We start from the raw sequence: 24,183 nt of genomic DNA on the forward strand, positions 1-24,183 counted from the left end.
AGAATTAATTTGATTTTCAACGCAGTCTCTTCCCTCCACAACCTCAAGGATAAAGCAAGGCATGTCTGACTGTGGGCTTCTCCATCACTACACTTGCTCTTTGACTTCGGATAGTACTTTTAGCCTGAACCAACTGAATGCATACTTGCCTTTACTTCCAAATTAGTCAGTGCAGCAAATGACATGAAACCACCCAGTGAGCCTGTTGTTGCTGCAAAAATGAACAGTGGGTTCAGATTGGAATATTTACATAATAACCCGTGTTAGATTCATCTCCTGACATTTAATTGATAGTCAGTATTCGGTAATTAACGTTGATACATGACAGAGTTCCCAAGCAAAGAGGATCACTGTTCAGTTTGATTCTTTTTATCTGGGTATGCAGACTGCCAGTGTTAAGCATTGGATCGTGTGCAGGAGATCAGTTAACCAGTAGTGCATTTAATTGGAGAAATGATTGAGACAAGCAGGTGTAAATAAGAGGACGTCCAGGCGTGGCTAGCTTATACGGAGGCTGAGATGACCCTGCGGAACACAGCACTGTCCGTGAAGGGTGGCAGTGGTGCCATCGGCCAATGGGAAGACGAAATTGCCCGCAAAGCGAGAGGTTAATTGGGTTGCTCCCCCACCCCCCAGAGGAAAAGTGCTAAGTTCTTTCTCACTCTTAGTCTGAGCAACCTCATTGAAAAGTAGCAATTGCACCACAGTGGAGGATGGTTCAGATTAAGTGTTACAATCCCTTGGGACTACAAGACAGAAAATCACTTATAGACAAACAGTGCTTTGAAATTCTACTTTTTTATTCCCTTGTCTGAGGACTTTGCTGTTACAATTATCTTGTACTTAAATATCTCCAAGAACCAAAACTCAAAATTCTAAATTATTTTTAACAGATTTGCTCAGACTCATGAATCAAATACCTTGGGGATCTATTTTGACTGTGTTACACAGCAGTTTATTTTTTATTAAGTTACTGGGCCTTGGTACATGTTAATGCTGTATACCTAAACTATAACATACATAAACTGGCACCAATTAAATCATTGATTCAGAGCTCAATGTGATGGTTATTCAGTAAGCCATGTACCATTGCCATATATTGCACGGGTAGGAGTGACTTGTGTCCCAGTTGCTTTTACCAGTGCTCCTTAGCCAGCTTGTATCTCTTGGTCTTTTATCACAGCCTGCTTGGCTGTGCAATAATGTGATCCTTCTGCATCCTGGAAAGGAACTCATTTAACTCGGGACTATCCTGGCACACTTCAAACAAATGAATGGGATCTGTGAAAATAACTTAGTTTCTGTATAACTATGGTTGGATCCTTCTTCCTCATTCTGTTTATTTTTTTCCCAAACTATACACGTAAAATTTGTTTTAAGTATCTTACAGAGCATTTCCACTTACAGAAAATTGCACAAAGTATAATAAAATTCAACTCGTCTCCACAAAGCATGTTCCACACAGGTGCTTTAATACATTTGGAATACTTTTAATACGGGCAAAATACATTCCGGAGAACGAAGTTCTTCAAATAGAAACATATTGAAGGTGCGATGGAAATAAACATTTCTCCAACCATCGTGTTACACTGTGAGATGTCTTTAACGCACTGTCAACTATTAAGTGCTCAATTTCCACCCAGTAAGTGACCTCTTATGGCCACAGGACAAAGGCTTGGCAAATGGCACCAGCTTTAGTTTAAAATGAGAGATACGAGTCCTTTTTTGCAACAGTAGGCAAGCAGATGTTAGGGATGAGCACAATCTTGTGTCTACTCACCTGCATTGAATGGTTTAAATGGAGCAAGTGCAAAAGAATAGGATGGATTGATGTACGTAACCATTAAAAAGAAATCCACACATTTTTCCATTAATAATAGGCTCCTTATGCAGAGTTTGTTCATTCTGACTTAATCTTCCACTACTCAGTGAAGTCAAACTACCCAAAACATCTGGATGTAGACAAAGGAAATCTCCCTTGCTGGACCCTCTAGTTTCGATATAGCCTACCCAGTGTTGAAATGGCAGTCTCCCCTTGTTCACCAAAAAGAAATACCCTTCGTAACCTTTGAAAATAAAGCAATTGTTTATCAGCCATGCAGGTCTAAATGTCAATCAATATCCATATTTTGAAATCTTTCAATAAATTAACACAGTAATTCAATGATTTGAAATTAAATATAACTATTTCCAGTACAGTTCTTCTCCTGTCAATCTAATCTACACACCTCCTCTAGCGTCATTATTTGTTCTCAGCTATATTAATATTGGAAGCAACTTGTAGAAATATTTTATAGAGAGAATTGAGTGGCTGGATGAAGAAAATGGGGGGTGGGGGGAAGGAGGAAATAAAGCAATTAGATTAAATAAAGCAACAATATAAAATGATGTGGTTACTCAGCAGAGCGGCCGACGTCCAGACTGTCTTGCTTTCCCAGTTCGGTGAGGTTGTGCAGAAGCGACCAGCCCATTGTGTTTGGGGGAGCATTTAAATTATAATGAAACTTTGTTCAAAAAAATTGAATCAGAAGTCATCCCATTAGCACTCCTACCTCAATTTCTTACTCAAATAAGATTTGTTTAACATTTGCTTTGATCACTCTAAAGATTTGAATCCTTCTTAAGTCAGAATTGCTTCTGTTTAAGCATCATACCAGGTTTTTTAATTCCTTTAGAGTCTTCCGTTGTTTTCTTTTCTGTTTCATCTCAGTTTTTGAGGACCTTTTCCTTTCGTTTTTATCATTTTTCTTTTTGTATTATTGTATTTTACCCTCTTCCCTCCCATTGTTTTTTAACTCCTTCCTCTACCGCACCCCCTCCCTGCAATAGAACCATCATCCCCTCCTCAAAATGTAAAGTGCAGCAGCCCCAGTTCCACCAGCATTCTGGTAAGTTGGTGGCCACCGCCGCCAGAGAGTCAAAATGGCGACCTGGCAAAGTACAGTATCAGGTACCAAATGGTGCAGGGAGAGGACAAGCAGCTCCACGAGGTGAACGACATTCCACCAACGACCACACAGATGCGACTGGAGAGCTTGGCGAAATGGACAGAGTATCGAGTGACAGTGGTCGCACACACGATGGTTGGACCAGGCCCAGAGAGTGCTCCCATATTTATTCGCACAGATGAAGATGGTAAGTTCAGGCAACTATTCTACCTAACATTAAATGTTTGATGTTACAATCGTCCTAGAAGTCACCCAGTCTTCATTATGCATGTACCTTGCATGGAACTGCTACAATAATCCAGCAAGGTGCACATAATATCAATAGGAGGCAAATTTCCATTAGGGTGACACAATCAAGGAAATCAGTCTTGTTGCTCATTTATGTTTTCATCAAATCACAGTGAACTATTCTCAGTAACATCTTGACCCTGTCATGAAAGGGCAGTCTGTCTGTTTAGTCAACCTAGGTCAACTGTTCCAAAATGTCTGTCCTGTTTTTCTCGTGGAAATATTTTCAAGTGCATTTTCTGGGGTAGTTTCACAGTCTGTATTCCACATGTTGCCTTTTATTTATATACATTCATCATCATTTATAGAAAGAGAAAAATGATCGAAATGGTGTGAGCATTGGGCCATCTGCCCCGAACAATAGTACAACAAGGGGGATGTGATTACACCTTTTCAAATAACCTTTCTGACCCGTATTTTTGTCAGCTGTCTCTGGTTTAGTGGCAAATTTTATGAAATTTCTTGAGATCGTTTACAATGTTCACAGCTCTCTATTACTCAAACCCTTGTTGTCACTAAAGGAATCACATTACAATGTTTCGAATGCCTTGTTTGCCCATGTCACATTTGCAATTTACAGCATTGTCCCCTCTAATGAGTTCTGCTTGTTGAATAGTTTTTTCAGTCAGTTGAGGAAATACATTGAAGCCATGGATTAGTGTCGGGCCAACAACAGAATAATCAAGCATGGACTCACTAAGACAGTGAGCCAATAATTTGGGGGAAATCTTTTTATGCAGAAAGAACTCGTACAGTTGAGGGTGTCGTTAAGTGGAAGACTAGGTTAAGCCTTTAAATTGGTGATAGCTGGCTATGTGAGAAGTGTGAGGCGGTGAAATTAGTTTCGGATTGCTCTATCAGAGAGCTGGCGCAGACAAGGTCAATCAAATTGCCTCCTTCTGAATGTAATTGTTGTAGTTTAAATGGAGTGCTTTGATGGCCATTTCTTCCTCTGGACTTTGCGACCTTAGAGAATAGGAGTGAAAATAGGGAAAATTGAAATAGTTTAGTTATTGCTAAACCATGTATTTGCAGCAACAAAATAAATTGGAAATGAATCACTGCACAACTTTCAATGCGGTGTTTAACTAGACAAAAGTGAAGCTGTTGTTCGGCCCAACAGGTAGCGGAACTTAACAAAAGCCATTTTGGGATAATGCCAGCTCAATTATCACAGTATATAATTACAAAGAGAGGATAATCAGTGAACAGATTGAAATAAAAACTTGTGGGGGAAATTATAAACCAGAGTAATGGCAAGAGAGTCATTGACATTTCGAACACTGTTATTGAATGATTATGTTCCATTTAAACAAACAAAAACCTCAGATTGTTTCTCTATCTGATAAATGCCATCCACCAGTTCAAATTGCTGCATGAGGAATTTCCACTTAGAACAGATGAGAAAGGAACATGGTAATTTCACATTGTCTTGAAGTAACTGCAGAAACTTTTCCTTTTTGCAGGAATTGGCTTCTTTTCAAAAACAAAAACCCTCTCAACTTGGCTGATCTGTTGCTATCCTTTGAAAGACTATTTTAAAACATGGTCCTGATGATGACATCAGTAAAGCTGGTATTACTCAGTGCCTTGTGACCGAGATAGTATTGACAAAGGTCCCATTATCAATGATAGATGGATTGCTAATGGGATATTTTTGAAGGTCATATTCATATAAGCCTTGTCCTAAGTGCCATTGGCAAAAAAGATCCACTTTGAAAGTGGTTCATCTGAAATATTCACTTTGCAGTTAGTGAGATCGACGAATTTTGCAGGGTTTGCTCAACGTTACATCCCATTAAGGTTCAATCACAACTTTAAAGAATTTCACAACTGGAGGAGTTTTGCCACATATTATGGTTCAGGTTCATCAAAGCCTGTATGGAAGAAATGAATGGCTCCTCCAGTGATCCAGAATTCGGAGTTTGTTTTATTCTCTGTAGTTTTGTCCTTCATTTCCAAACCTTTCCCCAGAAGGGAGGTGCTACCAGCTTCCTGGTGATTTGTTTTTGCTGCTCAATGTTTCAGATGACCACATAGAGTCATAGAGATTTACAGCATGGAAACAGACCCTTCGGTCCAACCCGTCCATGCCGACCAGATATCCCAACCCAATCTAGTCCCACCTGCCAGCACCCGGCCCATATCCCTCCAAACCCTTCCTATTCATAAACCCATCCAAATGCCTCTTAAATGTTGCAACTGTACCAGCCTCCACCACTTCCTCTGGCAGCTCATTCCATACACGTACCACCCTCTGTGTGAAAAAGTTGCCCTGTAGGTCTCTTTTGTATCTTTCCCCTCTCACCCTAAACCTATGCCCTCTAGTTTTGGACTCTCCGATCCCGGGGAAGACATTGCCTATTTACCCTATCCATGCCCCTCATAATTTTGTAAACCTCTATAAAGTCACCCCTTAGCCTCCGACGCTCCAGGGAAAACAGCCCCAGCCTGTTCAGCCTCTCCCTGTAGCTCAAACCCTCTAACCCTGGCAACATCCTTGTAAATCTTTTCTGAACTCTTTCAAGTTTCACAACATCTTTCTGTTAGGAAGGAGACCAGAATTGCATGCCCCTCATGATTATATAAACCTCAATAACGTCAACCCTCAGCCTCAAAAACTCCAGACCCAACCTATTCAGCCTCTCCCTATAACTCAAACCCTTGTAAATCTTGGTCAGGCTCACTGGTCTATAGTTCCCTGGCTTGTCATTACCACTCTTCTTAAACAGTGGCACCACGTTTGCCAACCTCCAGTCTTCCTGCACCTCACCTGTGACTATCGACGATACAAAAATCTCAGCAAGAAGACCAGCAATCACTTCTCTAGCTTCCCACAGAGTTCTAGGGTACACCTGATCAGGTCCTGGGGATTTATCCACCTTTAAGCGTTTCAAGATATCCAGCACTTCTTCCTCTGTAATATGGACATTTTGCAAGATGTCAGCATCTATTTCCCCATATTCTATATCTTCCATTTCCTTTTCCACAGTAAATATTGATGCAAATTACTCATTTAGTATCTCCCCCATTTTTTGCGGCTCCACACAAAGGCCGCCGTCATTATCAGAGAGGATCTGAGCTCCAAGGATGGAACTAGTCATGGAACTGGGACCAGTATAGTCCAAGGTTTGATCTCCATCTGAACTCATCTGACGTTAGCTCAGCAAGGTCCAAAGACTAATAGGTCATCATCTGAATTGCCTGGATGTCAGATGAAGAGAGTCAGGTTTGGTCTTGATATTGATCGAGCATTCAGTTAGCCTGCCATTGGTTATGCAATCGAACAAGGTGGCAGTGAGCGGCTGTTGACTTGACACCTAACCCCAGCCACGATCAGAAAACTTGAGAAAAATAAACCTAATAAAAATAAAAGTAATTCAAGAAATTATGATGCCCAGTCATTAAACAGGCTCTGATTCCACACTGTTAAAGCTGTTTATCAAAAGTAATCTGACCATCACCAACTTCCTGCACCTCACCTGGGACTATCAATGATACAAAAATCTCAGCAAGAAGATCAGCAATCACTTCTCTAGCTTCCCACAGAGTTCTAGGGTACACCTGATCAGGTCCTGGGGATTTATCACCGTGGGCGGCACGGTGGCCCAGTGGTTAGCACTGCTGCCTCACAGCTCCAGAGACCTGGGTTCAATTCCTGCCTCAGGCGACTGACTGTGTGGAGTTTGCACGTTCTCCCCGTGTCTGCGTGGGTTTCCTCCGGGTGCTCCGGTTTCCTCCCACAGTCCAAAGATGTGCAGGTCAGGTGAATTGGCCATGCTAAATTGCCCGTAGTGTTAGGTAAAGGGTAAATGTAGGGGGTAGGGGTGGGTTGCACTTCGGCGGGGCGGTGTGGACTTGTTGGGCCGAAGGGCCTGTTTCCACACTGTAAGTAATCTAATCTAAAAAAACTAATTCCACATTTTTATTTATTTCATAGGGATTTAGACCATGCGGACAGGCATGATGTATGACCAATATTTGAGAGAAAGTTGTGTATATTTATTCCAACTGCTTCCATTTCATGCTGCTCCTGGCTTTCTCATGCCCACTTGGCAGAACCTGAGAGATGAACCCGGCTCTGTCCTATATGCAGATCAGTTATAAAGATCTATCTGTGCAGGTTCAATCCTCCATTCTCCAGCATAGAGGACCACCACTGAAGGGTTGATATAGTTCTGTTCCACTGAACAGTTTAGTTCTGCTGATCCTGCCTTAATACTTAAATCAGGTGCTCAGTTGGGAACTGAAAATGTGTTGCTGGAAAAGCGCAGCAGGTCAGGCAGCATCCAAGGAGCAGGAGAATCGACGTTTCAGTTCGATTGTTCCCTGCTCAGTTGGGAACTAGGGTATGGTATTGTTGTGCAAGATGTAAGGGATAAATTTGTAAGGGTCTTCCTCAGGAGTTGTCCATTATTCCTGATTCATTTTTGGAGTCTCAAAGGCTTTTTGACCTTTTAATGAGACAGACAGCTGACTCCAAAATTCTCTACAGTCATCTTATGTAAACAGCCAGCATTTATTTTTCCTTTCTGATGCCCTAATTGTTATTCTTGCAGTGCCCAGTGCTCCACCCCGTAAAGTGGAGGTCGCAGCATTAAACTCCACTGCTTTGAAGGTAATGTGGCGCTCTCCTGTCCCGAGTAAACAGCATGGCCAGATCCGAGGCTATCAGGTGCACTATGTGGAAGTGGTGGATGGAGAGGCCAGGGGACAGCCGCTGATAAAGGACGTCATGCTTGCCGACGCACAGGTTAGGAAGCAAGATGAGAATGCAATGATTGTTGGTACTGCTGTCCCAATAACAATTGTGGGTTGATGGTAGCAGTTGCTAAAAAGAGTCACAACTGACTGAAACATTCGCCATGTATGTAATATAGGAAGGAAATGTTCCACTGTGTATGTGAAAGTCTTACTGTGACATCACATGATATGCTACCTGAAAACAATGGTAAAATAGGACAGAGGAGACATTTAGTTACTGAGCCAGTTGTTACGTTTGGGAATAGACTGCCTAAAATCTAATGGAAGCAGATTCAGTGACTAAATACTAAAAAAAAAGTGCAAGGCTGTGGAGAGAGAAATTGGGACGAATGGGGGTAGCTCTTTCACAAGACATACTGTGATAACTGGATACCTCCAATGCTGTGCATTTCTGTTGGGGTGGTGTTGGTGCTTCCAGAGGTGAGGGATGCCCACGCTAGCGATTCGTGGTATCAGGCAAATCAGAGTGCCACCGATAAGCATCTGCAGGATGGAATACACCGTTAAGTAGAATAGATGGCCCAAACTCATCTTAAAGCAGACGGTCCATTTACACTTCAGTTATCAAGTTAAATAGCAGGGTATGGTTGATCTCAGTGAGTTCATTGCTGCTCCAGAATACTTGTAGTGAGCAAACGACCTAATGCCTTCCTATTTGCTTCCATTGTGAGGAGCATCAATGAACTAATCAATTTCTCATTCATTCCCATCATGTAGAATAAAGTGGACTAAACCTCTCTCCATTTGCTCCCATCAAATGGGATTCAAATGGACTGAAACTTGTTTGTTCCATTTGTACAGAATTAACCCCTTTCCAGTCACCCTGTTCTGTAAAGTTCCTCAGTATTTTAGTTCAGAGTCTTTCTCCATGCATACAGTTAAATGGTCAGCATGCTAACCTCTAATCAATCGATTGAAACTCCAACTACGAGACACAATCTAATCACTTGTGTGTAATGCTGTTAGTGTGCACTGTCTTCTCTTGTTTGGGTTAGATTTAATCACTAAATGAATGATTAAATAGTCTGCTCTGCAGCATTTGCAAATTGTTTATTTCGAGCTCTGGCCTTTCAAAGATCTGATGTGTGGGATAAGGCCTTTTAGCAAAGTAAATCTGCATTTGCCAGATATGCAATTTCTACCAAATACAGTTATTTGTTTTGATTAAACCTGAAACATGAATTCCTCGAATGACATTCTGTGCAACAGGGGCAGATCATTGGGCCTGATTGGTCTATTCTGGTATTTACACCTTGCCAGAGTCTTCTTCCATGTTAGTGACATCTTCCAATCATCCTCACCACTGCAATCCATCTCCCACCTCCGTAACTCCAATCCCACCTTCCCACCACCACCTTCTCATCCCACCTACACCTTGTTCCTCCTTACAACCTGAACTAGCCCTGTTAGCTTCTCCTTTATATTTATGTGTCAAGTCTCCCATTAAATATGTTAATACGCTAACCTCTTTGACCACTTCCTGGAGCAGCATTGAAAAATCTTCATCCTCATCCTTCTCTGCATAAGCAAGTTGCTCCCAGACCTGATGGACGATCTGTTATCTTCTATGTATTTTTCTATTCCTTCAAATCCCTTCATAGTCTTAAAGATCACAGTCAGGTTCATATTTAATCTTTTGATTTCTAGAGAAATTAATTCCAATTTAATTGCTGTCAATTATTTGCATCCTCTCAGTTCATGGTAACATCCTTGTAAACAATTTATTGCGGTGCGGATATGTCATTTTTAAGAATTCACATTTCTGGCCGAGTGAGAAGGAGAGAAAGACGAGCTCATTTGGGTGATGAGGTCAGTAGTTTCTACGTGATGTTCTAGCCAATGAAAATCAGACATGCCTCAAAGTCCCCTGCACCAAAAATCCCATATTGGGTTAACAAGTACATGATCTAGAATAACCTATAGAACTTTAGATCTCATGATGAGACATGTCAAACTCGTTGCATTGATCATGTTACCTCAAACCAGGGGGCGCCACCTCACCCACACTCAGCAGCCAACACACTCTGTATGAGTCAAATCACAGAATATAAATCTCTCAACTGGCTTTCATCCATAACCTGTGTTAGCTTAACTGGCCACGACTGACACGAAAAAAGAGGGTGTTACATTTGTCCTCAGCAGAAGTGACTAAGGAGTGGTGGAATCAAAGAATCAAGTCCACACCAATGTTCCCTACCCTTTATTGAGGATACGCGAGTGATTTATTTAAGCGTGAGGTCTTTTTAAGACTTTCTGCTCAGTTGCACACACTGCAATTTATAAGGACCGACTTTCACAAGGGTTTTCATGTTGCTGCATGCACATGCAGCTTAGAGGAGACATTACACATCATCACTATTCACAGTCATTTTCTGGGAATCTATATGCATGTCAACATGTTGGTGCACGGGTTTCTGAATGAAAGTGTATGTATCCGCATCAACATGCGAGAGTGTTTGCTGTGGATTCGAGTGGGGCATCCAAGACAATGCATTTATCTCTGCGCATATGTATCTGAATGTGTGTATGTATACATGTTTATGAGTGCATGCATGTGAATCTGAGTATGTGCATCTGTGTATATACATGAACAACTAGTGCATGTGTATGCATGCAAGTATATTTGAGAGTGTATGTGTGCATGAATATTTGTTACATATATATACTTACCTGTCTGTGTGTATGTATCTGTACATGCTTATGCAAATACATTTCTGAATGTATGTTTGCTTATCTAGTGTGTGTGCATTGTACACGTGTATCTTGAGAATCTGTGTGTGTGTGTGTCTATATGTACATGTGTCTATATAATAGAGAGAGATTAAATAAACTGAGGATAAATTGGCAAGCAATATCAAAGCAGACAGCAAGCACTTTTTTGAATACATAAAAAGGAAGAGAAGAGGCCAAGGTGAATTTAGAGATTGAAACTGGGGAAATAACAACAGCGAACCAGGAAATGGCAGAGGGATTGAATAAATTCTTTGGATCAGCCTTCACAAAGATGCTAATAGCATTCTTAAAATAGTAAAGAATCAAGGGGGGGACAAAGAGGAGAGAAAATAAATACAACAACAATCACTAGAGGAAAAAGTGCTAAGGAAACAAATGGGCCTGATTGGATGCATCTTAGAATATTAAAAGAAGTAGCTACAACAATGGCACTGGAGATAATCTTCCAAAAATCCTTATATTCTGAAAAAGTCCCAGAAGTTTGGGAAACTGCCGATCCACACCAGAACATAGAACTGAAGAACTAGGAGCTGGAGTAGGCCGTCTGGCCCTTTGAGCCTGCTCCACCATTCAATAAGGCCATGGCTTATCTTTTTGTGGCCTCAGCTCCTCTTACCCGCCCTCTCACAGTAACCGTTAATTCCTTAATTGTTCAAAAAAAATCTATCTTAGCTTTAAAAACATTTCCGGAAGTAGCATCGACTACTTCACTTGGCAGGGAATTCCATAGACTCAAAACCCTCTGGGTGAAGACGTTCCTTTACAATTCAATCCGAAATCTGCCCTAATTTTGAGGCTATCCTAGTTTCACCCGCCAATGGAAACATCTTCTCTCGGTCTATCTTCATAACTTTACATATTTCTATATGATTCCCCCTCATTCTTCTAAATTCCAATCGATATAATCCCAGTCTACACAGTCTGTCCTCATAATCCAACCTCCTCAACTGCAGAATCAACCTAGTGAGCTTTCTCTGTGTCCCCTCCAGTGCCAGTACATCGGTTCTCAAGTAAGGAGACCAAAACTGCATGCAGTACTCCAGGTGTGGCTTCACAAGCACCCTGTACAGCTGCAATTTAACCTCCCTGCTTTTAAACTCATCTCGTTAGCAATGAAGGACAAAAAAAATCCATTTGCTTTCCTAATTACCTGTTGTACCTGCAGACCAACCTTCTGTGATTCATGCACAAGGACACCCAGGTCCCTCTGCACAGCAGTGAGCTGTAACCTTTTACCATTCAAGTAATAGTCATTTTTATTGTAGGTCTTACCAAAATTGATGACTTCACATTTATTGTATTTATTTCACATTGTATTCCATCTGCCAGACCTTTGCCCACTCACTTAAAATATCTATATTCCTCTGCAAAGCTTCACAGTCCCCTGCACACTTTGGTCTACCACTCATCTACAAACTTTGACACATAGCATGTGGTCCCCAAATCATCTACGTAAATTGTGAATAACTGCGGTCTCAACACTGATCCCTGAGGCACACCACTGGTTACTGATTGCCAACCACAATAGCACTCATTTATCCCCACTGTTTGCTTCCTGTTAGTCAATCAATCCTCTATCCATTAATACATCACCTGTAACACCATGCATCCTTATCTTATGCAGCACCTCGTCGAAGACCTTTTTGGAAGTCTAGGTACACCACATCTACTGGGTCCCCATTGTCCACTGTGGTCATAATTCCTTCATAGAATTCCAAAAGATTAGTGAAGCATGACTTGCCTTTCATGAACCCATGTTACATCTGCCCAACGGGATAATTTCTATTTCGATGCATGGCTATTCCTTTCTTGATAATAGACTCAAAGATCTTCCCCACTACATACATTAGGCTAACTGGTTTGTAATTCCCATCTAATGCTGTTATTAAAAAAAGTGGAGGGGAAAAAAGCTAAGTCTAGGCCAGTCAGCTTTTGGGAATTTGTTACAGTCCATTGCAAAGGATATAATAGCAGAGCATGTACAAATAGAGTCATAGAGTCCTACAGCACTGAGAAAAATGTTGCCCCTCAGGTTCCCTTTTATTCTTTACCCTCTAACCTTAAAATTATGCCCTCTAGTCCCTGAGTCCCCAACCCTGGGAAAAAGACTGAGTGTATTCACTCTATCCATACCTCTCATGGTCTTATACACTTCTATAAGACCTCCTCTATGCTCTAAAGAAAAAAGTCCTAGCATGTCCAACCTCTCCCTATAACTCAGACTGTTCAGACCTGGTAACATCCTTGTAAATTTCTTTGACACACTTTTTAGTTTAGTAACATCCTTCCTATAGCAAGGTGACCAGAACTGAACACAATAATCCATGTGCGGCCTCACCAATGTCCTGTACAACTGCAACATAACTTCGCAACTTCTTTAACTCAGTGCCCTGACTGATGAAGGCCAGTGTGCCAAAAGCCTTCTTCACTGCCCTGTCTACCTGTGACTCCACTCTCAGGGAGCCGTGCACCTGAAATCCGAGGTCCCTCTGTTCACGATATTCCCTAAGGCCCTGCCATTCACCATGAAAACCCTACCTGGATTTGACTTTTCAAAATGCAAGACCTCACACTTATCTATGTTAAACTCCATTTGCCATTCCACAGCCCACTTCCCCAGAGCTCATGGTCCTGCTGCAATTTCTGACAACCTTCCTTACTGTCCACAATACCTCCTATTTTAGTGTCAGAGAGACCTACAGCACAGATATAGGTTCTTTGGCCCAAACTGATCCTTGTCGACCAAAATGTCCATCCATGCTAACCCCATTTCCCTGCATTTGGCCCTTATTCTTCTAACCCTTCCTATCCATGCATTTGTCCAAACGCTCGTCTCAACCACTTTCGCTGGCAGCTCATTCCATATGCGTACCATCCTCTGTGTAAAACAAGTTGCCCCTCAGGTTCCTTTTTATTCTTTCCCCTCTAACCTTAAACTGATACCCTCGAGTCCTCAATTCCCCAACCCTGGGAAAAAGACTGAGTGCATTAATCCTATCCGTGCCTCTCATGGTCTTATAACTTCGATAAAATTCTCCCTCAGTCTCCTATGCTGTAAAGAAAAACGTCCTAGCTTGTCTAACCTTTCCCTATAACTCAGACAACTGAGTCCAGGCAGCATCCTTGTCTCATCTATAAACTTACTAATCAAGCCTTGTACATTCTTATCCAAATCATTTATATAGATAACAAACAGCATAGGGCCCTGCACCAACCCCTGAGGTACACCACTAGTCACAGGCCTCCAGTCCGACAAACATCCTTCCACTATTACCCTCTGCTTTCTACCATCAAGCCAATTGTGTATCCAATTTGCTAACTCCCCCTGGATTCCTTCCCCCCAGAACCTTCCAGAGCAGCCTCCCATATGGAACCTAATCAAAGGCCTTACTGAAATCCATATAGACTACATCTGCCACCCTGCCCTCGTCAACCTTTCTGATCACTTCATCAAAGAACTCTAACAGATTTGTGAGGCATGATCTCCCACGCACAAAGCCATGCTGACTATTCCAAATCAAACCCTGTTTTTCCAAATGCATGTATATTTTATCCCTCAGCATCTTCTCAAGTATGTAACCTATTGCAGATGTTAAACTTACTGGATTATAGTTCCCAGGGTTTTCTTGAATAAGGGCATTACTTTCGCTACCCTCCAGTCCTCTAGGATCTCACCCATAGCTAATGATGATGCAAAACTATCAGCCAGGGCCTTGCAATTTCTTCTCTAGCCTCAAGCCTCTAGTCTTGAATATATCTGGTCTGGACCAGGAGATTTATCCACCTTCATTCATTTGAATAGTCCAACACCTCTTCTACTGTCCCCAAGATATTGCCACTAACTTCCTCAAATTCCCAATCCAAAATATAATCAAAATATAATCAAACAGAGCCAGACTGCTTTCATGAGGTGAATTCTATCTCTGGCAAATGTATTAGAATCTTTAGAGGAGGAATTAATCAGATTAGATAATGGGGAATTAATGGATTTGATATACTTGGATTTCCAGATTTTGTTGCTTTGATAAGGAATCACACATTAGGCTACTTAATAAGATAAGAGCCCATAGTGCTGGAGGTTGGATATTAACATGGATAGAGGATTGGCTAACTAATAGAAAACAGAGAGGACATGGCATCTTGTAAATAGTGGTGAGCTATAGGTAGCAGTTCTGGGGTCCTAGTTACTTGTATATTAATGACCTAAATGAAGTGAATACTATTGCTGACTTCGTGAATGACATATAATAGCTGGGAACGCCAGTGGTGAGCTTGACGCAGAGCCTGGAGATGGATATAGACAGATTAAGCTTTTGAGCAAAAATTTACAGATGGAATATAAAATGGGAAAATTTGAGGTTGTGTACTTTAACAGAAAGAATAGAGGAGCTGAAAATTACTTAAATAGAGGAAGTCTACATAAAGCTGCAGCACAGTAGCATTTGGGAGCCTTGTCCATAAATCACAAAAAGCTAGTACACAAGTTCAGCAGGTAATCGGGGAAGGCAAATGGAATATTGCCTTTGTTTTAGTGGGTATGGATCAAAAAAGAGGGAAGTTTTACTAAGACTGTATGACAGGGTCGATATAGAGAGGTTGTTTCCTACTGTGGAAGAATCTAGGACCAGAGTACAGTCAGAATAAGGGGTCATCCAATTAGGACAGGTTTGAGGAAGAATATCTACTCTGAGAGTCATGAATCCATGGAATTCTTTCCCCTCGAGGGCTGGTTGTTAAGTATATTCAAGGCTGAGACAGACAGATGTTTGATCTGTAAAAGAATCAAGGGTTATGGGGAAAAGACTGCAAAGTGGAGTCGAGGATAATAGATCAGCATAATTCCATCAAATTGGCAGAACATATTGAATAAACTAAATGGCCTACTTCTGCTTCTACATCGTATGGAATGTTTATATCTTGAGACTGTGTGTGTGTGCGTGAGTGTGTGCTCAAACATGCCAGATAAGGAATTACTCTGAATTTTGTAATCTTGTCCAACATTCCCCCACTGCCCCCCTCTGTACACACACTGTCTCTCTCACATCACACACTCTCTCTCTCTCTCTCTCTCCCTCTGCACTGAAGTTGAACTTGGCCTTGACCATAAAACAAAATGTGGGAGAGCAGATTGGCTGTCTGCTTTACCTACCTCCCAAAATTCTCTTGAAAAGGGATTGGACAGGGTGGAAATCAAGCGGATGATTGTCTGTTCCTCATTTGATATTGATGCCAAAGAATGCCAAAGTCCCTGAAGAAGGGAGGTCTTAATCTGGTCTGTCTCTGCCAGATGCCACGTTCTGATCCAACACAGTGGTGACATGCTGGTCCAATAATGACAAATGGGCTTGAATCAGCTCAACTCTGAGTGATTTGGTTGCCAAACCAAACCCGGATCCAAGCAGCCCACCTCTAATTATGGGCGGCACGGTGGCTCAGTGGTTAGTACTGTTGCCTCACAGCTCCAGTGTCCCATGTTCGATTCCAGCCTCGGGCGACTGTGTGGAGTTTGCACACTCTCCCAGTGTCTGCGTGGGTTTCCTCCGGGTGCTTCGGTTTCCTCCCACAGTCCAAAGATGTGCAGGTCAGGTGAATTGGCCATGCTAAATTGCCCTTAGTGCTAGGTGCATTAGTCATAGGGAAATGGGTCTGCATGGGTTACTCTTCGGAGGGTCGGTGTGGACTGGTTGGGCCAAAAGGCCTGTTTCCACGCTGTAGGTAAACTAACCTAATTGGTGCCCAAAAGTGGGCAGATTGCCCACCTCTACAAAGCAGGCACTTCAATGAGGTTGCAATCTCCCCACATGACCACCAATCCTGGCATGTGGCTCTTGGTCAGTTCTACACCACCAGCAGATCCTCAACTATGGAATGCCTTCTGCCACATCCTGATCCAGCCCCCACTAACTTCAAGCCCTACCCCACCACCAGTTCACCTCAGGTGTCTCAACCATCCCCAGCTCCCAGCTCACTTCAGGGGAGAGAGAGCTAAACATTCCCCCACTGTTACATTGCTCCATCTTTTGATTGAGAATGTTGGGATTTGACTTCCTTTCATGATCTCTGTTTTCTCATGTGGATTTTGAAAGGCTCAGTGTTCTTTGAATTTGTTCCAAGCAAAACCACCTCGAAACTCTTCCCTCATCTTCAATTCTTTTTTTTGTCTCTTTCTTCTTGCCTTCCTCCTGTTACTCAGTGGGAGACTGACGACACTGCAGAATATGTGAGTAAAGTGCCTGATTCGCTGTGCTTTCTTGGGTTCTCCTGATCCTGTGGAATGTCCTCTCCTTGATGTTCAGAAATGCTACAAATCATTTTTTTCTGGATTTGTGTAACGTGGTTGCCATGTTTTGTTGTAATTTATACTTTTTTGTTTCGAGCACTTAATTGCGATGCTTCCAAACTTTAGAACCTCCAGCCAAATAATTCCCTTTTCTTTCATCTGCCAGTGACACTCTATAATCCACACACTACAAAAGATGAATTCCCTAACGACGCAATCCTGGTACCACACCTTTAACTGGTGCTGTGCCCTGTGACCTGAGAGTATCTCGGGGTCAAGGGTTAACTACAGATTGCCAGTCAGAGCTAGCAACTGAAACATGAAATGATTTCAGCAGAATCTGTCTCTGTAATGGGATAAGTCCTATTGATTTCTGGCCTGGCATCTGTGCAAAAGGATTCTGCTCTGAGTTTTTGGTTTGCATGTCTTATGGCTCGTGGTTTGTGTGTTTTTGATTTGCACATGAAGCTGTTTAAAGTATTTGAACTTCGCCCATTTAGATTCTCACTCACAACCATGTGTTTCTATCACTAGGAGATGGTCATCTCTGGACTGCAGCCAGAAACAACGTATTCCATCACCGTGGCAGCCTACACAACAAAGGGTGATGGTGTGCGCAGCAAGCCGAAACTTGTAGTCACCAAAGGTTCAGGTCAGTCGCCAGCCAGTCTCGAACTTGTGCAGTTGAAGCAATACAGGAAAGTGCTGTTTAGTTGCTCCTCTGTTAATTGTAGTGTTTTCCAGTGCTTTTCCCTTGCTCACTATGAATAAGCCATGAATCTCATCTGCTAGCGTCAACAGAATACATCCTTCTCACAATGAAGGCGATTTTGGCCTCACCAGTTACCTGTCTAAGAGGGGTCATTGGGCAACATCGAAGAATAGAAACCAATTTTACTGTCCTTACCTTGAAGGCTTCGATGTCGATTACATTTTCTTAACAACATCCCAAGCGACAGCTGCATTTGAACTTGGCTTCATGCTCTGCATGGTTCAGCCACTCATTGCCTTGAGCAATGAATGTGTCACAGTCAGGAACTTACATTGCAAATCTTTTAGCAAACAAACATCTCTCCACTTGTTTCAACGTTGTCCTTAGGAGTATTGATAAATGCCTGAGAGGAAAGTTGAAATCAAGGTGAAGGCCTTAAATTAGGGCAGTGGGAGAAAGCAATGCTCCTGAGGTGTTGACTCCAGGAGAGAGAGATGGACAGAGTCACAAGGCATAGATAAGTGAATATCTGAAGTTTAACCTACTTTGGATTGATTTCTGTACTTGTTTATGGGACACTGTTGCTATGAAGGAAATGTCTTATTACAGTTTCATGGCAAGGAATGATTTCCTTGTTACTGTTTCTCAAGTGGGATGATAATCTTGTTGTTGTTTTTGAAGTAGGCCCGTGTTAATATTTAATATTTCTTGAGGATATATGTTGCCAAGTGAGGAGGTGGGATTTTGTTACTACTCTGTTTCTAGATTCAGGTAAGGAGTCATAGAGTCATAGAGATGTACAGCACAGAAGCAGGCCTGGTGGTCCAACTTGTCCATGCCAACCAGGTATCCTAACCTAAACTAGTCCCATTTGCCAGCATTTGGTCCATATCCCTCTAAACCCTTCCTATTCGTGTACCCATCCAGATGCCTTTTAAATGTTGTTATTATACCAGCCTCCACCACTTCCTTTGGCAGCTCATTCCTTACACGCACCAGTCTTTGCATAAAAAGTTGCCCCTTAGCTCCCTTTTAAGTCATTCTCCTCTCACCTTAAACCTATGCCTTCTAGTTTTGGGACTCCCCCACCCTGGGAAAATGACCTTGGCTACTCATCATACTCTATGCCCGTCGTGATTTTATAAATCTCTCACACTCCAGGGAAAACAGCCCCAGCCTATTCAGCCTCTCCCTATAGCTCAAACCTGACAACAACCTTGCATATCTTTTCTGAACCCTTTTAAGTTTAACAACATCCGTTCCTATTCCTGGAAGAAGGGCTACAACCTTCTTATTAATATTGTGTCTGTGTGTGTTCCTTTGCATGCCTGTGCGCACGTCTGTTAATGTCTCTGTGTGAGTGTGTGTGTATCTGAGGTGTTTAGTGAGAGGGGAGGCTTACAATCTGCCTGCTGCCAATGAAGTTAGCACAGGACTGACAGCTGGGCTGCTGTTGCATATGTGCAGGAGACAAGCAAGCAATGAATCCTCATGTTTTATAGAGCTGTAAAAGAGGAATGTTTGCATCACAGCCTGCAAATATTCCACAGAGACCATCTGTCCTGTTTCCTGGAGAGTAGACTGCTCTCCTTGGTGCAGTAGTGGAGAGCAGGCACAATGTGCGGAATTGATCCTTTGAACTTGAGCTTTGTTATGTATTAATTAAAGGAACAATACCCTAGGAATTACCGTCGGATCAGAATAATGGATACCTACAGCATTCATAGGACGTTCATCTACCAGTTATTTTAATGGAGGTTCAGATTAATGCCTGCATTAACATAGCAGACAGAGGAATGTCATACCAATATGTTAAGCAGTCATCAAGTAGTGCTGTTATCAGAAATGTCTTGCTGACGGAGTTTATCCCGCCTGCTGTGAGAACCCTGTTGGTTACTATCTGGCATGGAGCCAAGTAACTGGATCACTTCAAACCATCAGCTCTCCAGTAAGTGTGAGAAATGTTCTCTTGCTGAGAATTTGCTCATGTTTTCATCCAGAACCAACTTGCCTTCCCTTACCATCACCTCGTGTTGTGGGCAGTCTACAGTGTGTAATGGTGGGATCCCAGGTCGGCAGGTGCATTGAACAGGTGAAGTTGTCACTTTTTCTGTACACCGCAGCCTGATTTAAATTTCTTTTAAAAATGCATTTTCGGCAGGCTTTGACAAATTCACGCATGTTGATGTCTGTCCTTTGAGAAGGTCTCTCAATAATCACAGAGAAGGACAAAGCAGTGAGTGAGATTGAGCAGGTCCAATGTTGGAGCAAAGTTTGGAAATCTGCCAAAATATTGACTGGGCAATTGTTATAATTGTCATGATAGCATGCAGTCTGCTTTAAACTGGGCTTCCACTCTCCGACTCCATTTTGTATTGCAGGCAGTACCACCAGAGGGTCCAATGTGTGACATTAATGTAATGGTTCCCTTCCTCTACCACCACAGCATTTCTAGCATCAAATTGGATAGAATGTAAGAGTTATTCAGCCCATCAGCTCTGTGCTGGAATTTATAATGTATTTGAGCCCTCCTGCCTAGCCCCATCCTATTCCAGCGGCTCCACAAGAAAAGTTGATGAGACTGGGAAGAATGAGAAAGAAGGATCACTGTTGGGAGTTGTTTTTGCCTGGAAAACAGCAGAGAGCAGACCAAGGAAAGGAAAATCAAGAAGGTGGCTGGACGTAACAGAATGAGCAGATGGAACATGAGGGGACAGGCATGGTTTCATAACCACCAAGAGAAGGAAACTTGAGGCTGTGGTGTTACTATGTGAACATTTTGATTTTGATTTGGTCTATTATTGTCACATGTACCTGAGTACAGTGAAAAGTTTTGTTTTGCCTGCAGCAATGACATATGAGACACAAAAATTAAACAGAGCGAAAAATACAGAGTTACAGCTGCAGAGGTGTACAAAAGGCAAGATCAACGCTATACTTGAATTTTGAGAGGTCCATTCAGTGGGGAAGAAGCTGCTCCTGAACCTGTTGGTATTTGTATTTAAGTTTTTGTATCTTCTGCCTGATGGAAGAGGTTGAAAGAGATTATATTTCCTGTCAGTCGTTTCAGTAGAGGTCCAAATGAAGTTCCACACCTCACATAAAATGGCTGAGAGAGGAATTGGGAGAATGCATTCATTAAGCATTCTTTGGATCGCATGACCAACTGTACTTTTAATGTACAGAAACAGAGCTGTTAAGAGTATACACCCCACCATCTCCTCCGCACCAGCCACAATATATTGGGACACTGGCAAAGTCATAGATATGAATTTAAAGCAACTTGAACATTGAAGTGTTGTGACCTGACATTAAAGCAACATAGATTCTGTTCCCTGGTTACTGATGGCAGTTCCACATTTTAGCTGGATGTTTGTATTTTGATTTGAGCAAAATACAAGCGGTGTTGTGTGTGGGAAATAAAGAAAATACCATATGAAAACTGAAGGGAGAAGACAGTTTATGATGCTAAATGCTGTGAAGTTACACTGTAGGTAGGTTACTATCAATAAAAGGCCTAATTCAAATATAATATATTCTTGCATTTGTGAGCATTTCCTATGAACATTTTTTGTTATAAATTTCGGAGACAGCATGTATAATAGAAACTGTCAATGTTTAACTTGTGCACTGTAATTATATCCCTAATCCACTCACCGTGGTAATAGTGCATGCCACAACTGGCAGGAGTGTGTAATTACAGCACGATAAGGTGACTTTAGCACTTCTGATTATTAATACTGACAGGAATTTATAAAGCAAAGACAAAAATTAGGACAGCAGGTATGACTTTCAATTGGACACTAATTAAATTCTCAAACAGTTATTCCCCACCCTTTAGCCCTTTTTTTTTGTTATCAGAAAACAAATAATTCTTCCTTATAAGATCATAAGACATAGGAGCAGAAATTAGTGAGAGTCTGTGGAAGATCAAGTAGTTTACACATATATTGTGTATACACACATATAAAAAGCTCTTTGTATGTGCACATGCATATGTAACTAGAAGTCCTTACATTATTTTAACAGGCGAGTTTATGTTAAACTAAGCTTATCATTACACAGAGGCACTGAGAAACCGCTGAGACAGGAACGTTCTAGTCCAAATCCCCATTCATTTTGAGTAATTTGCTATTCTAAAACAAATGCTCAATACTGACAGTGATTTAATCCCAATGACCACAGTGTCAGTTTGTATAGTAGATGCTGTCACTTTGCTCAAGTCTCCAATAAAACATTTTAACTTAATTGTAAGTCTTAATCTATACCGAGATGCGTTTTTCCCTTTGATAAGCGCAACCTTCTGTGTTTAATTTTTACTCAGCTCACTCGGTGTGATCTATTCCTCCTCCATTTTCCTTTCACTGCTGTCCTTCCTACAGCTGCTGCTGTTTGTTGATGACAGGGGGTGGAGGGTGGGGAATGTGAGGTGCCCACAGGAACCTCACCTGGATTTCTTTTACTCCACTTGTGTGAGAGACCAGAATGCTATTGAACAATGGCAGGCGTCGCAATTGAATTGCTTAAAATCAATTGGTGCAGAAACTATGGCTTTCTTTTCCTTCCAATTGGTGTGCAGTGACACCCTACTGTTAATTGCCCTAGTGTGGCCCATACGGAGAACAGGTTTCACCTCAGTATCCTGGCAATATGAGTTGTTCAGTCCCATGTGACACAGCAGTGAACAGTCAGTGAGCACCTTTCCTCCCACCGCCCCCCCCATCAATAGTCACCTCTGCCCCAGAAGTTAGCGGACACTTTTGCTGTCCCGTTTCCCCCCCCCCCCCCCAAGTCAGGTGCCTACCTTCACCCCCACTCAGTGCCCACCTTTGCACCCCTAGTCAGTGCACACCTGCACTCCACTCAATGCCCATCTTTGCCCCTTCAGTCAGTGCACAGCTACACCAATCCTCATCAGAGGGCACATTTACCCCCCCCCCCTCCCAGCCTTCCAATTGAATGAATATAAAGAGGTGACGAGAACATTAGGTAACAAAAACACAAGAAAAATAAATTACATCAAATCACTATTTCCTTGATTATTTTCTAACCCATTACCTTTTCTTTCTCCTCCATCTCAATAAAGTATCTGGATAAATGAAGTACCCGTGCACACAATCATGATACAAGTTGTTGACCTCGTCATTGATTTGTTCACCGTCGTGAGATTGAAATCGGCACGAGTTAATTTCTTGCCGGCATATTGTCTGCCTGGAGCTATAGCCCATGTTGCATCTGGACAGTGTTGATTTAGATATGCCCCCCCCAGGCTGTGCTCTTGTGGGGTTGTTGCTGACTCGCACATTGTGGTTTGGAAACGGTGAACACATTCAGGTAATGACTGCAGTCAGACGCTGGCTGGCTGTTGGCTTGTTGGTGCTTTGCCAGCAAATGGTTATGACAGGAACAGATTGGAGCTGCAGCGAAGCCGAGGATCTTAATGTAACAGAGCTCTCGCAATCATTTACTGCATGTTCCCTCAATGTCATAGCCCGAGTTCTTCAGTCTGTGCAGTCAAATATCCTCTGGTGCGGTGGACCTCAGCAGCTTGCAAGTTGAAGAATGACCCAAAGCCTCTGTTGACAAATTTGATGTTAAAAATGGAAACAAGTTGCACAGTGCAGATAGTTATTGAATGTGGCTGGCAAGTCCAAAGCTGATCTCAATTCAGTTTGGGAGAGAAACACTTCACCAGGTCTTGGCTCCCTTTGAGTTTGTAATTTGGAGTGGGAGGAACAACAAAACAAGTCCGTACATTGCAACACTTTTGACTTCGATCATAAAGATGGACAGTTATGAAATTGCAACACTTTCACAGACTAGAATTCGGTAATTACAAAGTTTTGTAGATGCACTGTAGAAAGCATCCTACCTGGATGCATCACAACTTGAAATGGCAACTGCAGGAAACTACAAAGAGATGTGAACACAGCCCAGTCCATCACACAAACCAGCTTCCCACTATTGACTTCATCTCTACTTCCTGCTGCATTTGGAAAGCAACCAACATAATCAAAAACACCTCCCTCCCCGGTTATATTCTCTTCCACCTTCGTCTGTTGGGCTGAAGATATAAAGGTTTGTATACAAACAGATTCAAGAGCAGCTTCTTCTCTGCTGTTATCAGACTTTTGAACAGACCTCTGTAATGTTAATGTACCTTCCTGGCAGCTGTAACGTTGTATCCTGCATTCTGATGCATTTGTGTAGGATGATCTGCCTGTAAAATACTTTTCACTGTACCCCGATGACAGTAATAAATCAAATCAAAATTAGCCCAACAGAGGGTCAAGTGTAATTCAGCACCAACCGTTCTGATGTATCTCGAGGAGCCAGCAAGTGACAAAGTCTTTGAGGCACCACAGAGAGAAAGAATGGGGTAAAGCCTCCAGGGCAGAAGACTAGAGCATACTAGTAACTAGAGGAAAAGGCAGCACATCAGTCAGAAACTCATGATA

At 42.1% G+C, this 24,183-nt stretch overlaps 1 protein-coding gene across 19 annotated transcripts in view; it reads left to right on the plus strand.

The window, feature by feature from the left end:
* The window catches only part of LOC122565203 (receptor-type tyrosine-protein phosphatase S-like), a 479,330-nt gene that overhangs the window by 333,112 nt on the left and 122,035 nt on the right, over positions 1-24,183 (plus strand). For 11 of the 19 annotated variants that reach the window (XM_087976126.1, XM_087976133.1, XM_087976129.1 and 8 more), the window contains 4 exons: positions 2,830-3,135; positions 7,796-7,989; positions 16,927-16,953; positions 17,548-17,665. The exons of 4 other annotated variants lie outside the window; for them this stretch is intronic. In XM_087976126.1, the coding sequence (XP_087832252.1) occupies positions 2,830-3,135; positions 7,796-7,989; positions 16,927-16,953; positions 17,548-17,665 (645 nt within the window). The remainder of the gene's footprint in view (positions 1-2,829; positions 3,136-7,795; positions 7,990-16,926; positions 16,954-17,547; positions 17,666-24,183) is intronic. 4 more of the 19 variants (XM_087976132.1, XM_087976134.1, XM_087976136.1 and 1 more) reach the window with 1 other exon arrangement.

Source organism: Chiloscyllium plagiosum, unplaced genomic scaffold, assembly GCF_037043375.1.
Source record: "Chiloscyllium plagiosum isolate Xiang-an unplaced genomic scaffold, Cpla_swu_hap1 HiC_scaffold_28, whole genome shotgun sequence".
In the NCBI taxonomy this organism is placed as follows: Eukaryota; Metazoa; Chordata; class Chondrichthyes; order Orectolobiformes; family Hemiscylliidae; genus Chiloscyllium; species Chiloscyllium plagiosum.